At 46.5% G+C, this 17,500-nt stretch overlaps 1 protein-coding gene across 2 annotated transcripts in view; it reads left to right on the top strand.

Moving 5' to 3' along the window:
- dner (delta/notch-like EGF repeat containing) overlaps positions 1-17,500 on the top strand; it is a 48,076-nt gene that overhangs the window by 19,708 nt on the left and 10,868 nt on the right. Inside the window, exons 2-7 of one of the 2 annotated variants that reach the window (XM_031573790.2) lie at positions 6,482-6,814; positions 7,038-7,114; positions 7,830-7,993; positions 10,296-10,444; positions 12,248-12,401; positions 14,639-14,752. In XM_031573790.2, coding sequence (XP_031429650.1) covers positions 6,482-6,814; positions 7,038-7,114; positions 7,830-7,993; positions 10,296-10,444; positions 12,248-12,401; positions 14,639-14,752 — 991 coding nt within the window. The remainder of the gene's footprint in view (positions 1-6,481; positions 6,815-7,037; positions 7,115-7,829; positions 7,994-10,295; positions 10,445-12,247; positions 12,402-14,638; positions 14,753-17,500) is intronic. The other variant, XM_031573791.2, reaches the window with a different exon arrangement.

Here is a 17,500-nt window from a genome sequence, read left to right as displayed (position 1 = left end):
AAATGCCAGCAAGGCAGACACAAGTTGCAACAAATTACCTCAAAGTCCACAAAAGCTGGGGCCAGGCAGCAGGGTGAGGCTGCGCGACGATCCAGCAGAGTCAAGTTGGCCAAAGGCCCCGAATGTTCACGAAAAGCTAATCGAAGAATGGCGAAACGTTAGCGTCCAGCGAAATGCAGATCTCCTAGTTGTGCTCCTTCTGTGAGACAATGAGGAAGCCCTTTTGTACCGGGGACGATCAGGTGTCAATGATGAAAAAGAACTAAAAAAGACAGGTTCGTAACAAGGAGAGAGAGAAAGAGTGGGGCTGTTTTACAGAAAAGGAGGGAACATTCAGAGGAGGAGAGAGAGAAAGAGTGGGGCTGTTTTAGAGAAGTGAGGTTTGGTTAGATTGGTACGTTGGCATAGAAAATACATGGGAACTTAAAAACACTGAAAGGAGGCTTAGTTGAACTACGGTTGTAGCTGATACAGGAAAATGACAGAACAGTGCAGCCATTTTGATCACGAGGTCCCATAGGAATGATCAGGCCTCCCCCAGGGCCCCAGGGGCTGTCTCTCAGTACCACCTCTGTCCAATAGGGGGCATTTACAGATTACAATTTAGAGGCAAGTTTATGTCAGTGATCCCACAGAGAAAAACACGTCCAGGTGTTATGGCATGTGCCATAGACCTGGGATCCGTTCTTATTCATAGAAGTCACATTAACACAGCTTTGTTTTCCACCAAAGTGACGATCATTGGCAGGAGGACAAAGACTACCGACATAACCTGGTCGATTCTCTTAAAATAACCCCGACATTGACAACCATGCCCTTACTTCCTGTTTGCTGTTACCTCACTGGATTTTGCCAGTGTCTGTACTAGGGAGCTTTTTCCTCGACAATTACATCCTGTGCTCTGTTACCTGGCAACAGGCAGCTTCATTTTGTAATTAAAGCAGTTGATTGGCCGGATAGGGCTGCTATCACCTGCTTTCTTGGATGTTAATTACTCCCTGACCAGAAGGTAATCATCAAAAGCACAACAGTTACTCAGAGACACACTCTGAACAGTTAGAGTCGAAGGTATAGAGGTACAGTGTGCTTTAGAGTACAGCGTAGCAGAGCAATGGTTTTTGGTCAGTGCTTACCCATTGCAATGCAAGCACTGACACTGTTGCAAATCAAAATGCTACTAGGTTCCTACTTCCTCTTGGTGATGAACGAGATGTTACATTAAAGGTAAACACGAAACATTAAGGTAAACAAGACATTACCTACGTATTTCATAATGTGCATTCAGGCATGAGAGCCTACTTCCTGTACATCAATCTCCAAATCATCTCGTTAGTCTGGTCACACCAGCTGGTCTGAGTGCAGCAGCATGGCTAAGGAATGGACACAAACTGTATGCTGTGATGTGACACATATGACAACATCGATTTCTATGTAACAATGCTAGTAAAAGGTACTTATCTTGCTTAGGCTACCCAACCTTTCTAATAATCCATTATGATTACGAGTGAATCATGTCCACTAGTATACTGAAGATAAAATGTGCCTGTTTCTGTGGTAACTATATGTTATGTGTGTTCAGTTCAGTGAGCAAGCACCAGTTGGACTGTTAATGAATGTGAAGTGTTTTTACTGCAGGCCTTAATGACCTGTTGCCTTGTGAGGAGCTCGCTGTGTGACTCGACTGTCAGGTGAAGGGCGATTTCAAGCAGGCGTTTGTGGAGGCTTACCGTCACCATAGGTTTTCTTAATGTCTTAGTTGGCAGCGCTCAACGGAGCAGAGAGAGAGGGAGGGAGGAAAAGGGAGAAACGGAGGGAGAGAGGGGGAGAGGGAGGGAGGGAGATGGAGAGAAACTTTATACCCCAGAGATGATCGCTTTATGTAAACATGCAACAGAAAGTTAAGCATGGCTGAAATATATGCTAATGCTGACGCCTCCTCCAGGCAGTTGCTGTGGGGTGGAGAGCAATGCCATCCCACTCCTCAAGCCTCTCATCCTCACAGCTTAAAGTCTATCTTATGCACACGCACACACACAGAGAGAGAGAGAGAGAAAGAAAGCGGCACAGCTGTTTGACAGGTGAGCTAATGTTTTATAATCATGGCTGTGACTGTCAGTTCTCCACCATTTCGTTCTGGTGTTGTATGCAGTTTGACACACACACACACACACACAGACACACACACACACACACACACACACACACACACACACACACACACACACACACTCACACACTCACACACTCACACACACACAAACATGCCAGCCCACATGAACCTCATCCTCACTCTATTTTTCATACACACACACACACACACACATTCACACACACACCCACACAGATGCACACAGCTCCCAGAGTGTGAAACAGTAATTGGTTTTTTGGGGGGGGTTACCTAGCTACTGTATCTATGGAGACACAGAAATTCCAGTCATTACAGAACACAGAGACTGTGCATGCATGTGTGTGCATATGCATGTCTGCACCATAGTTTGTGGTTTACTAGCTCTTCTTAGCAGCACTTGCTTACGCACAGAAGGTCAACTTTTAAGCACATACACAGAGTTAGAAACGTCAGCACTTAAGGATCAAAAATATACAGAAACAGAAAAGTCATGTTTCAGCTCACAAAGGCATATGATTAACACACATACATACTTCATTAAAGTTAGAGTTTCATATCTCTCTGTCATTCATGAACCTGCTTAGGTGGTTAATCTAGTGGCTGCAAAGTTGAGACTGATATTCTCTCATGTGAGTGGAGTAATGTGTACACATCCTTTTTGATAATGACGATATCGAAATTGTACACATTACCAAGCCTCTACACATCCTAAAGCCAACTAAGGGACTGATGCTAGTGGATATTGATATTTGGATTGCTGACTTGATGAAGTCATTGCTGAGTTTTGGTTTTAAAACTAGTGAGCTAAACAGTTGGCGCTGACAAAAGCTTGATAACATGGTAACTGGTGTCACAGCAGATCCATATGACGTATAATAATGTTCATCACTTTGCACATCCATCTAATGAACAAGACTGCTCTTGCATGATGAATGGTGTTCTACAATATCTCAGTAACAGCAAGTGTGTGTGTGTGTGTGTGTGTGTGTGAGTGTGTGTGTGTGTGTGTGTGTGTGTGTGTGTGTGTGTGTGTGTGTGTGTGTGTGTGTGTGTGTGTGTGTGTGTGTGTGTGTGTGTGTGTGTGTGTGTGTGTGTGTGTGTGTGTGTGTGTGTGTGTGTGTGTGTGTGTGAACCGTTGTGTGTCTGCGTCTGCACTCTGTGATGACTCACTGCCCCATAAACAGTTATTGCGTGATAAATCCTCTCGGTTCAATTAGACCGCCGCAAACACACACACACTCACACTCACACACACACTCACACACACACACACAAGCTATAACACACACTGCTGCTGAGGTGTGCTGGTTGCAATCCAGCACAGGTCCCACAACAGCTACATCCACCAGCCATTTGTTTGAGCGGAAGCCATGGAAACTATTGCTATGGCAGCAACATTAAATGATCATGACCAGAACCAAGTGCCAGACATAACAACAGACCGACCTCAGGTTAATGATGTTTGCTAAGTTTTCATGGAATATAACAACAAATGGAAATTATAGAGTTGAGGAATGGCAACATAAAGAGAAAGACAGAGACTATGTTATCAAAATAACGAAGGAGGGAGAATGGCACTCCAACATGAACAAGAGAAGGATGTGACAGGAGAACATCTTCAGAGTTATTGTTTTCATTTGCACAGAAAGAGGAGTCATGTTTTGTTACGTAGCCTTAATTATTAACATTTATCAATAGTTGTGTGAACTTTGCTCACCCACTACAATCAGTTTAAAACCGAAGTATCTCACGCTGCACGTTGGGGTCCTGCTTGTTGTTTATCTTTCGAGAATGACTGGCAGACCATACATTATCCCTTACAAATTATTCATTCAAATCTCCTCCTATTGGTTGCCATGGCAACCATTGCTTTTTTTAAATTCAAATGGAATTCAAGCGAGTGAGCTAGCGGTACATCGGTGAATTCTTTGTCAAACATTTCAGTCCTCCTTGCTGTGCTTTGTCCAGACTTTGAACACAGTGTGGGAGAGAGAGAGAGAGAGAGAGAGAGAGATGTGTGTGAGGATGCTTGCCGGCTCCTCTCACATACCAGATGTTTTTGACTGAAGTCAGTCGATGGATGTCAGGAATATTTAAAACAAACCATCCACTACTCACTCTCTCTCTCTCTCTCTCTCTCTCTCTCTCTCTCTCTCTCTCTCTCTCTCTCTTCCCTCTGTCTGTCATTCGGGATGAAGACAGACAAACGTACAAACACAAATAAACACCATTCAAATGGGAGGAGGTGAAGTGAATAGATGAATGTAGGAGGAGAGCTCCAAGCATCGCTGACCTGGGGCCAAGTGCTCTCTGTCAGATTGAAGAGCCCAATTGACTAAAAAGGGTCCTTGCATCTGTATCAGACCACACACACACACACACACACACACACACACACACACACACACACACACATACACACACACACACAAGGGTCCTTGCATCTGTATCGATCCTGTCTCCCCACCCACAGCGCTACGGAAACATGAAACACAATGCTCAGAGTTATTTATTTTGTTTAGGTAGGGTGTAAAGACACTTAAACACTTAAAGTTGCCTATACACACACACTCACACACACACACACAACACACACAAACACACACACACACACATACATACACAAAGACATGCCCACAACCCCACACATATACACTGGTTAGAGTTAATGTCTCTTAACTCTGACTGTGACAGCAGGAAAGGGGAGAGAATCACAGAGTGAGTTTGAGAGATATGACAGGAAGACACAGAGAGTTGGGAAATCAGTGGAATGGAGTGAAAGAGAAGTGATAATGAGCCATGAGTCAGACCACACACACACACACACACACACACACACACACACACACACACTTACATACTCCCTCTCACACACACACACACACACACACACACACACACACACACACACACACACACAGACACACACACACACACACATTCACACATTTTCTGAGTTTCAGGACCATTGACATTCCATTCCAACACACTCTTGCCTCAGTGGTGATGCCTTTGGAAAGTTCAGTGCTCCTTGCGGCGTGACAGAGTGTAAGTGTGTGTGCGCCTGAGTCCGATAAGAGCAAGGACATTACAGTCTCTTTTTAAAGAGCTGTGTGTGTGTGTGTGTGTGTGTGTGTGTTTGCCTGTTTACCCCTTTCATCTCTTATAGTTCATTAACACAGTCATCAGCTCCATAGCACTTCACTCATCTGGTCTCTGTTGATAACTGAAAACAACAGCTCCTGAATTACTTACCCTTGAAAATGACTTTTTAGTATTGTGTCACGCATTACACAAAGACACATGCACACACTGTGTCTGTGTGTGTGTGTGTCTGTGTGTGTGTGTGTGCGAGTCTGTGTCTATATCTGTGTGTGCCTCTGTGTGTGTATGTCTGTGTGTGTGCACGCGTGTTGCATTTACTTGGTGTGTGTGTTGGAACGAGAGAGAATGGTCATTATGCGGACTTGACTGCTTTCTCAGGAAGACAAGAAAATGTATGATCTAGACCTACAGAAGCTAATAATAAACTGTGTCACCTCACAAAAGAATGACAAATGTGTGACTGTGGAGTCCCACTGCAGAAGCAGCAGAGCCAAGGGGAGGAGGAGGGGAGGGAGAAGGGGTACTGTATAGAGGGAGTCGATATATATTTATATCAATGGCATTATCCAAGGGGGCTGTGAATGATCATTCATCCTCCCACTGTACATGAGAGAGAGAAAGAAAGAGAGAAACGGAAAGATGGGGGGGGGAGGACAATGGGAGAGGGTAAAAGCAAGAGAGGGGGGAATAGGGAGGGAGAGAGAGAGGTGGAGGGAGAGAGAGAAGTAGAGAGAGGGAGAGAGAGAGAGGGGGAGAGGGAGAGAGGGAGAGAGAGAGAGGGAGAGAGGGAGAGAGAGAGAGAGAGAGAGGGAGAGAGGGAGAGAGAGAGAGAGAGAGAGAGAGGGAGAGAGAGATAGAGGCTGAGGCTGCAGTGTTGTAAAGTGCAGCAGGAGCTGTGTGTCTGACTTGTGCATGGTAAGCAGGAGCCGGGAGAGAGCCGTTCTGGAGCTAGATGCTCTCACAGAACAAAGGCTGAATTATGGATGCCATAACCCCAGGAGGCGCCGGCTAACAACCAGCCACAGATACAGGAGTTTTGTCAAGTGCGTCGGGACTGAGTATGTGTAGAGTGTGTGTGCATTGGGGGTGCAGTTAGAAGTTAAAAAAGAGGCTCCTTCTTCTGCAGTTTTCTACAGTTTTAACAGTTCTGAGGAATTGTGCCCTTTTGTTGTTTTTGTTTGGCTTGTTTATCTGTTTGTTTTGTTTGTGTTTTCTCTGTTTTTCTGAACTCCTGCTGTTTGCCTGCAGTTTTTCGCAGACCCTTGTGCCAGCAGCCCCTGTGTCCATGGTAACTGCAGCCGTGGCGACGAGGCAGAGGTCTTCACGTGTGAGTGCAGCGAAGGGTTCGGGGGGGACCGGTGTGACCAGCCAAAGTTTGACCCAAACGAGCCCATCTGGGATGTTGCAGAGAACTTCGCCCCCGAGCACGCCACCCCCGCCACACCAGTCACGCCAACTACCGCCACTCAAACCACTGAGCCAACCACCGTCCCCAGCACCACACAGGCCCCACCCACCCTGCTACCGTGGCTGCCAAAAGCCGGACAGAGGTTTGTGGAGGTCCAGTGGGACGATGAGCAGGTAAGACAAGCGTGTTTGTGTGTGTGTGTGTGTGTGTGTGTGTGCGCGCTCATGCGTGTGCGCAAGTGCGTGTGTTTGTGTTGAAGATTCTGCTATAATTTCAGTGCGTGCATATCCTCTATGAATGTTTAATATTATGTTTTTTTGTCTGTGTGTGTGTGTGTGTGTGTGTGTGTGTGTGTGTGTGTGTGTGTATGTGTTTATGTGTTTGTGTGTATTGCAGGTGAGGGATGGTTCAGGTTGTGGCACTTCTGGAATGCTGACCGTGTCTTTGGAGGTTGCAGAGGACACAGATGTGAAGTAAGCATCACTGACAACCCACCTAACCCTCTACCACATCACAAACACTGCCCTCCAGCCTCCACCACACACCCCAGTCACCTACTGAACTTCCCTAGAACCTTCTAGAACCTTCTATGTTCAGCAGTTCATCTTCTGCATTCTGAATTGTGGATCTACATAGGCTCTTTAAAGGCCATCCTTAGGGGTCAAATGAGTACACTTGAAGAAAAATTCAACATAAATCTGATAAATGGCACTGACAGCCCAGACGTGATGGCAACAGCTCTCCACCCACACACAGCACAGTTTTGATACACAGAGGAATACATCAGTGTGCAGACCTGGCAGGCGCCTTGAGACCACTCATAGATGTGTTCATTATTTTAAAAATACTCTGCGTCTGTGTTTGTGTTGACTTGTGTTTATATGACTCAAAGCACCCGTCACAACACACCCTGCGTGATGCGGAAACTCACGATGCTATGCAGATGTGGACTTTGTGATGTTTGCAGTATGCTAATGGGTCTGTGTGTTTGTTAGTGTTTGTGTGTGTGTGTGTATGTGTGTGTGTATGGGTGTGCGTCTTTATTTCTGAGAGCCAAATTCACATACATATTTACACACCCTTGCTCAGATATTAATAGTATTTATAAAAAGGGTTCAGCACTGGTACACGGTGTTCCTCATTGTGGTAATGAGTCCCTACTCCCCCCCCCCCCCTCTGTCTCGGTAGGATCCTGGTGAACGTGAGTGGGGCCCCGGTGCTGTGGCGTGTGGGTGTGTCGGAGTTTGCCACATGTTCCCTGGTAGGGGGATCAGTCATCCCCCCCCTACAAGCTCCTGATGGTCTGGTCCTCCCGGACGCCTCGCTCCGCATGGGCCAGGATTACTTCATTGGTAAGTGTGCGTGTGTGTGTGTGCGTGTGCGTGTGTGTGTGTGTGTGTGTGTGTGTGTGTGTGGGTGGAGTGGGGGGCTGGAGTGTTGTATGAAACTTCCACAGGATCCTTAACCTTCAGCAGTGCGTGCGTATTCATCTGACCAGACCAGGAGAGGAGATGAGGAGACTGCTGTCCATAGTGCAGTTGTAGTTTCTTTTGCGGTGGCTTTGAGTCCCTTTGTCTTCCGTAGGTAGCGTTGCTTCTTCAATCTCACAACATCACTCCTGGCTCTCACCACAAGCATCTTGTACCATGCAGCAATCCACATCAGCAATTTGCGTTGCAATTTGACAGCAAAATCACATCAGGCTCAGACATAGGGAAACAGAACACTGCTTCTATGTGTATGGCGGGAAGGGGAACAGTAGGGGTGTATCTGGAGGGCCAAGTCCTAGGTGTGAGGGCAAAAGCATACAATGACTGCAGACAGGAAAGCCTGGCTACTCACAATAAGCTGTTAAAAGCTAATAAGCCTTGTGTCAGCCATTTGGCATGTTAGAGTCAAAGGGAAAAATGCAGAGATTGGAAATATTTGTCATGAAGTAAATAATGTTGTGAAATATAAACTATTGAAATCTTCCAACAGCCTGCAGAGATGTCTAAGATCTTTGACACCTATTTGATAAACTGTGCAGTCCTTCAGCTCCTCCATGGAAGCATTTGCACCTTGTGAAATATGGACGTCCCACCTTCGCAGTCACAGAACGTCTCTCCTCAGCCGCCCTAATCCACACCTCTCCTGGTGGTGCCTGGGGTCTCCTCTCAGTCAACCTAAACCGGACCAAAATGAGTCCCTCTGTTCACAAGAACCGGCAGAAATTACTAGTTCCACTGACAGAAATGAGGCCCTAAGAACCGGTGCTTCTGCGGAACCAAAACTCCAAGCCCAGTCACATAGGGACAGTGGTGTGTTTTAAGCTGCTGTACAATCCTCTGCATGGTCTCAAGTAAACAACTATGAACCCAGTCACGACAGAGATATGGTTTTCCCACAATCCCCCGTTGTAGGTGCAAGATAAAATGTTTATATGCAACAAGAAAGGAGCTAAACAATCAGGTCCTGTGGGCATAGTCTTGTTCCTGGAATAGCTCCTCTCATTCCCCAGCACACGGCACTGCGTCTCGCCTGGTGTGCATGTGTGCTCCTGGGAACCTTCCTTCCTTTCACCCTGTTTCTTGTTTGATAAAAGACCAGAGGAACACGAGTCTGGCAGAGGTGTCAAGAATTAATATGGTGGAGAGGGATGTTGGGAAGGGAAGGAGGCTGCCTTTCTCTCCCTCTCTCTCTCTTTCTTGCTTGTTCTCTTTGAAGAGACTCTTTTCAGGAGGGTGACAAGACTCTTTGACATCTATAGGCTTTCTATAGAGAAACCCTTTTCAGTGTAAAACATACGGAACCATGCACATCCTGTTAGGCTTCTATGTGTGTGTGAGTATGTGTATATGTATGCCTGTTGACTCTGTGTGTGTGTTTGTGTGTGTGTGTGTGTGTGTGTGTGTGTGTGCACATACCTATACATCTGTGTGTGTGTTGCTGAATGAAATGAGCACAAGAAAGATATGGGGAATGTGTATTTCTACCCATTTTATCTTAACCGTCTATCCATATTTGCCAAATTTATGTTGCGTGCATAATCTGTTAATGATTGTCATGATTTTAATGAGCAAGTGCCACTGGCCATGTATTTCTGTCACCATTCATGGCTTGTCTCTTAAAGGCAAATCCTAACCAGATTGTGCAGCATATGGCAGTAAGTAGGGAGGCGAATCTATTTCATGCAGAAAATGTGACACTGAATAACAAGCCAACAACTCAAATATTACAGATGTTTCTACACATTCAAAGATTTTGAGTGAGAAAACAAATATCTAGTTTACAATTTCTTTTGACATTTCATCCTTTGATGTGGAGGTCTGAAGATCTAAATGTCTCCATCAACCTCACTGAATTGGCTTGAAAAAAGCCTTGAAAAGACGCATTTCTTGTCCGACGGCAAAAGGTAGTGCCGGGTGCAATCCTGACAGGTTTCCGAGGTTTCCTTCAGCTCCAGGCTGCTTGATCGGCAGCACACGAGCATTTACTTCCCCTTACTCCAGAACATCCACTCTTCTGTGGTGTGTGGTGTATGTGGTGTGTGGTGTGTGGTGTGTGTGTGTGTGTGTGTGTGTGTGTGTGTGTGTGTGTGTGTGTGTGTGTGTGTGTCCTGTGTCGCCATCTTATATATGCACATGTGTGTTACTGTGTGACCCCCCCTCTCAGGTGTCCTGCGCCTAGGCACTCCTGAGGGCCCGGAGGTGGCGCTGCGGCTGCACATCACACGGAAGGCCAGCAGCTGCGTGGAACCAGGAAGCAGCTTCAGCGACCCACAATGCTCTGGGAAGGGCAAGTGCATCACTCAGCCCTCTGTGGTAGGTGAAGGGGGAGGGGCGGGGATGCGCTAAATGGTCTACAACGGTTGCACCTGATTCACATCAGCACAACAGGCAGCACACACAGTGCTGTGTTCCCTTCTTATGGCAAAAATGAGTAAGACACTGCAAACGCAATGCAAATATAGATCATAGAAGGACATACGGAAACTTCATAGAAAGAATACAAAGTGGATTACTTTTGTATGTCTTTACGTCTATTTTATCCTTTAGGGGTAAAAAGCATTGTATGGAAAAGCAATGTTTCTTTGCTACAGCGTAGGTAAATTAACTGAAATAGATGTCCACGTGAAGTCCACAGATGGGCCCGATTCTGAGTCTGTCTCTGGTGTAAGTCCGAGGCTCCTCTCCTAATGAATTTAACCTGATCCCAGGTCAGTCTCTGTGCTGCCAGGTGATTAATGGGTTTGGCCCGAGCCGAGGCTCTGCTAGATGAAGCTGAGAGGAGAAGACTAAAATACATAGATATAAGAAAGGAGTAGAGGAAGGGCAGATCAGATCCTTGTAGCTGAAAAAGCAGATGGAATTGTGTGTGTGTGTGTGTGTGTGTGTGTGTGCTATGATTCAGAGGAGGAAGTGCATACAAAAACAGAATGCAGCCAACACACAGATACGTTCACAGACACATTCACACACACGGACAAATGCATTCATGCACACACACACACACACACACACACACACACACACACACCATACAAATGCCTCTAACACACATCACTTATTCAGAGCTGCTGTTACTTCAGTCATAAACAGGAACTACATGGCCGTGTCAACACAGATGGAGTGTTATTGGGGCTAGAGAGAGAGAGGTGGAGGGAGAGAGAGATAGAGAAAGAGAAAGAGAAAGACTGAGGAAACCAGGTTTCACATCACCATGGTAACTGAAGCAGGATAGAAAATATGCACCAAGGTACAGGAACAGCTTAATAGCTGAGTGCTACCTCCGTTTCTCTCTCTCTCTCTCTCTCTCTCTCTCTCTACTCTAGTTGATCCCTGTGGAGAAGAAAGTATAAGGGGAAACTGCCTCTCTTTCTCCACAGCTGTCTCTTTTCTTCTTTCCCCCCATCCATCCATCCCGTTATTTTTTTTTTCCTCCTCTGAGGATTCAGGGACTCAGGCAGAGCATGGGGATTCCAGTGCTCTAAGCTTGGCCCCTAGTGTCAGACACAGAGCAGCGAACAGGTGATTAAGCTTCACCTTGGCCCAGAGAAAGACAGGAACAGAGGGAAATGAGGAGAAAGAGAGAAAGAAATTAGGTGAGGCGAAGGAGTGACAGAACGAAGGGATCTGAGAGCAGAGGAAAGAAAGAGAGAAAGAGAGCAGGGGGTCGAGGGAGGGGTAAGGGGTCCAACGAGAGAGGAGAGATGAGGGCGATTAATCTCAAGCCCAGAGATGGACGCCAGCTGTCCTCCTCTCAGACAGATTCATCACTGACAAAAAGAGAGAGAGAGAGAGAGAGATAGAGAGAGAGATGGAGGTGGAGAAGAGATAGAAAGAAACAGAGAAGATCATCAATATCCTTCCGGAAAAATGTGGTGTTAGTGTGATTATCAACTTCATCACCATAAATGTGCTACGAGGTGCTAACGCTTTTGCATGTGTCACATGACCTGAAAACACCGCAGGAACATATGTGTTCCGTGTGCAAACACAAACAAAAAATGCAATTCTGCTGCAGATCAGTTTCAATGTAAAACAGCCACTGGCCACTCAGTGATGTAGTTGCAAGTGCCATTTTATTTATTAATATTAAAATGTTCCCACGGCCTCTTCCTGTAGGACACCTTCTACTGTGAATGTGACGATGGCTTTACCGGAATCTTCTGTGAGGAGTATGACGCGTGTCACCACAAGCCGTGCGAGAACAACGGCACCTGCGCCGACCTGAGACAAGGGGGACAGGGACGGAACTTCACCTGTTCCTGCCAACCAGGTGTGTGTGTGTGTGTGTGTGTGTGTGTGTGTGTGTGTGTGTGTGTGTGTGTGTGTGTGAGAGAGATGGAGTAGAATTCTGTTTTTTATTAATGTTATAGAATGTGGAATAACATGATGCATCCTATTAATGTTATAGAATGTGGAATAACATGTTCCCTATGACACAGAAATGGGTTTAAGGGGCAGTAATGGGGTTCTGTATGTGAGTGTGGGACATCACTGACTCCTCTGTCTGTGTTCCTTAAGAGGATGTAGGACTGTAGGGTTGTAGGGTTGTAGGGATGTTTGGATGTGTGGATGTAGGGATGTGTGGATGTGTGTGGATGTAGGGATGTGTGGATGTGTGGATGTGTGGATGTGTGAATGTGTGGATGTGTGTGTATGTGTGTATGTGTGGATGTAGAGCTGTGTGTATGTGTGTATGTGTGGATGTGTGTGGATGTGTGGATGTGTGGATGTGTGGATGTGTGGATGTAGGAATGTGTGGATGTGTGGATCTGTGGATGTGGGGATGTGTGTGGATGTGTGTGGATGTGTGTGGATGTTTGTGGATGTGTGGATGTAGGGTGTACGGCTGTAGGGATGTGTGGATGTAGGGATGTGTGGATGTGTGGATGTGTGTGTATGTGTGTATGTGTGGATGTAGAGCTGTGTGTATGTGTGGATGTGTGGATGTGTGTGGATGTGTGGATGTAGGAATGTGTGGATGTGTGGATCTGTGGATGTGGGGATGTGTGTGGATGTGTGTGGATGTGTGTGGATGTGTGTGGATGTGTGGATGTGTGTGGATGTAGGGATGTGTGGATGTGTGGATGTGTGTGGATGTGTGGATCTGTGGATGTGTGTGGATGTGTGGATGTGTGGATGTGTGTGGATGTGTGTGGATGTAGGGATGTGTGGATGTGTGGATGTGTGTGGATGTGTGTGGATGTAGGGATGTGTGGATCTGTGGATGTGTGTGGATCTGTGGATCTGTGGATGTGTGTGGATGTGTGTGGATGTGGGGATGTGTGTGGATGTGTGTGGATGTGTGGATGTGTGTGGATCTGTGGATGTGTGTGGATGTGTGGATGTGTGTGGATGTGTGTGGATGTAGGGATGTGTGGATGTGTGTGGATGTGTGTGGATGTAGGGATGTGTGGATGTGTGTGGATGTGTAGGGATGTGTGGATGTGTGTGGATGTAGGGATGTGTGTATGTGTGGATGTGTGGATGTGTGTGGATGTGGGGATGTGTGTGGATGTGTGGATCTGTGGATGTGTGTGGATGTGTGGATCTGTGGATGTGTGTGGATGTGTGTGGATGTGTGTGGATGTGTGTATGTGTAGATGTGTGGATGTGTGGATCTGTGGATGTGTGTGGATGTGTGTGGATGTGTGGACAGGAATAGCTGCAGTGGTCTGATGGCTGGCACTGAAGGAGAGGCTTGATGTGCATGCAAAACCCTCTGTCTTTGATCTCGGCTATTAATATTATTCGGGGCCCAAACTTTGTCAGGACTGCAGTGGATTTTACACTCCCTTGGGAGAACTAGCACGCCTGTGTGTGTGAGAGAGAGGGGTGAGGGAGATAGATAAAAAGGGAAAGAGGGAGAGAGAGGAGAGCTGCATAAGCTTGATTTCAAGCCATATCTCATTAAGGTCTGGGGGAAAAACAGCCGCAGAAATAAGCGCGCACACATACACACACACACACACACACACACACACACAAATACACACATAAACACACACACACACACACCTCATTAAGGTTTGATGAAAGAGTCGAAACTGAAGTCATGCATGTCCATGTGCAGACAATCAGAAACACAAACACACTTAAGCACTCATCCTTGGGCTTTACATTGGTTCAGGATATGCAGATACATCTGAACCACCTTGTAAGATGCCTGCTGTTGTGAGCTGCACATGACGGTCTTGTGAGGGCTTTAGCACACCTGTCACATAGCCCCTTGAAAGCTAGGTGAGAATGCTTGATGTTAATGGGAGAGCTTGGCTGATTCGAATGACTGATTGCAATTTAGCTCTTTTGTTTGTGCACTTGTCAAGTTAAAGGCGTGAGATCAGAGCTCACTTCTACCTGATTGTGTGTGTGTGTAAATGTGCGTGTGCATGCGAACGCGTGAATGTGCATGTGTGTATGCGGGTACGTGTGTGTGTGTGTGTGTGTGTGTGTGTGTGTGTGTGTGTGTGTGTGTGTGTGTGTGTGTGTGTGTGTGTGTGTGCATTCTAGGCTTTGAGGGGGATCGTTGCCACGCTCTGGTGGACCACTGTCTGTCTCAGCCTTGTAGAAACGGAGCCTCCTGCTCTAGTAGTCTTGGTGGACCCCACTGCTACTGCCCCGAGGGTAAGCCCTGCTCTCTACTGCTCTCTCTCTACTGCTCTCTGCCTCTCTCTCTACCACTCTCTACCGCTCTCTACTGCTCTCTACTGCTCTCTACCACTCTCTACTGCTCTCTACTGCTCTCTACCACTCTCTACCGCTCTCTACCTCTATCTCTCTCTACCGCTCTTTACTGCTCTCTCTCTACTGCTCTCTACCGCTCTCTCTCTACCTCTCTCTACTGCTCTCTACCCCTCTCTCTCTCTCTCTACCTCTCTCTACTCCTCTCTACTGCTCTCTCTCTCTACCGCTCTTTACTGCTCTCTACCTCTCTCTACTGCTCTCTACCGCTCTCTCTCTCTACCTCCCTCTCTCTCTCTACCTCTCTCTACCGCTCTCTACCGCTCTTTACTGCTCTCTACCGCTCTCTACCGCTCTCTACCGCTCTCTACCACTCTCTCTCTACCTCTCTAGTGCTCTCCCTCTACCGCTCTCTCTCTACCTCTCTTTACTGCTCTCTCTCTACTGCTCTCTACCGCTCTCTACCTCTCTCTACCGCTCTCTACCTCTCTTTACTGCTCTCTACCTCTCTCTACTGCTCTCTACCTCTCTCTCTCTCTCTCTACTGCTCTCTCTCAGCCTCTCTTTACTGCTCTACCTCTCTCTACCTCTCTCTACTGCTCTCTACCGCTCTCTCTCTCTACCTCCCTCTCTCTCTCTACCTCTCTCTACTGCTCTCTCTCTACCTCTCTCTACTGCTCTCCGCTGCTCTGAAATGTCAACGCCGCCTCTCCCTAAATGTACCACTGCCCACAGGAAACACACGCCACTCTTCTCACTATATAACTACAAGGGGGTGTACTTCTCTTATACAACCAAGAAATGACTGCCTTGCAAGATTTATATTCTAATACTGTATATAATATTTTATTTGTGGCTCTACTAATCCCCTTCCATGTCATTTCAATTAATTTGCCACGTGAATATGAAAGCATGTATTGAGTACAGTATTTGGGGAAAAATATCACATCTTAGACAGTGCCTAAAAAGGAAGGAGACACAAATGAGGACACAAATGAGGAGGACAGTGTAGTAAATGGTTTATTACAGGTTAATAACATTATTAACGTTAAATGAATCAAAGCCTTGGTGTGGGGCATGATGTTGTTGTCAGCCACAGCACCATTTTGTGTGTGTGTATGGGTGTGTGTGTGTGTGTGTGTGCATGTGTGTGTGTGTGTATGGGTGTGTGTGTTTGTGTGTGTATGGGTGTGTGTGTGTGCATGTGTGTGGGTGTGTGTGTTTAGTCAGGGCTGTCCTGGTTCTAGCACTAACTGTGTCGCGGTGCTGTCTAATTTAAACCTCCTCTGCTTCCCCTGTGTGTCGCAGCTGTTCTGTAGCGACCTGCTGTCCCCTCCCCTTCTTTTTACACACACACAAACGCACACACACACACACACACACACACACACACACACACACACACCCACATAGGAGCTCTGTGTGCTGTCACGACTCTGTTCAGGAGCTTGTAAGGGGGAAATGGCAGAGGCTGAAGTTTACATCCAAACTTGAAGGGTCAAAACCGCCTGTCTCAGGTGGAGGACGGCTCCAGCAGCTTGGGTCATGAGAAAAGACCAGCTGTTCTCAAACACCACCACATGAAAAATCGTCACACCACAGCGCTGCACACAGGAATATTAATCCACTTCTCTTCCGCCTGTCCCTTCTTTTCTCATTTCCTTCCAGGGAGCAAAATAATGCAGCAACAATGTGGACACAACAGCTGGGCTTTAAGCGGCCATTTTCTAGCTAATTAAGGCCGACTGTTTTTTTCTTTGCTTTGTTTTGTTTTTTATTTTCTTCTCAGACTACGGGTTGTAAATATTTAACATCCCCAGTAATCCTGCGGTATGAATTCACGCTGTGCCCACATCCAGTAATTACAGGCTCCAATCCTATACAATGCATTTTAAAGTATGACGTCCAATCACGATGCAGAACAAAAGGCCATGCCGAGCAAGGAGAGGCCTTATGGCACCTCGAAAGTTTGTTTTCCGAAGAAATAAACAAACAACAACACAATTAGATAAAGATGTAAACAAAGGAGCGGAGCGTCTTTATGTTAACCTTGAGAGACCCTTCTATCCGTTTAGGGAGCGAGGGAGAGACAGACGTTTGATGTCAGTACCCATCATGCTGCTGTTGTTTTAAACATGAGGACACTGACTGCTGGATTCAGGGGGGCAAATTCTCAGGCCTGTCTGAAGAAAAGTGATAAACAGGCGGATAGTTAAGCAGGTTAGGGAGACAGGGAGGGTAAGGGGAGAAGAGGAAAACTCTTGGATGTATTTAATAAAACACACACATGTGCACACACAAACAACCAAACCCACAAGCAGGTTGCTAAGCCCATCCATCTGGGCACAAAACGTTGTGACTAGTGAGGATGAAGACACACACACACACATTCCCTTTGCCGACTTTTGCCGACAAAGGTTTCATAGCCTTTCTTAGCTAAACATTGTGTTCAGCGCAACACATAACCTGCAGCAATCCATGCACAAATACATCAATCACATTTATTTCCAGCGCAATGCCTGCAGCAATAGTGCAACATTTTCCATACTTCAGCATAAACACACACACACACACACACACACACACACACACACACACACACACACACACACAGATACACACAAGCACACACACGGAGCTGAGCCAGACAGTGGCTGACTCTGGAGCAGACAGGGCCCAGATATGAGCCAG

This window comes from Clupea harengus, chromosome 9, assembly GCF_900700415.2.
Source record: "Clupea harengus chromosome 9, Ch_v2.0.2, whole genome shotgun sequence".
Taxonomy (NCBI): Eukaryota; Metazoa; Chordata; class Actinopteri; order Clupeiformes; family Clupeidae; genus Clupea; species Clupea harengus.
The sequence above is the reverse complement of the archived record's forward strand: the minus strand, read 5'-3'. Positions and strand labels throughout refer to the sequence as shown.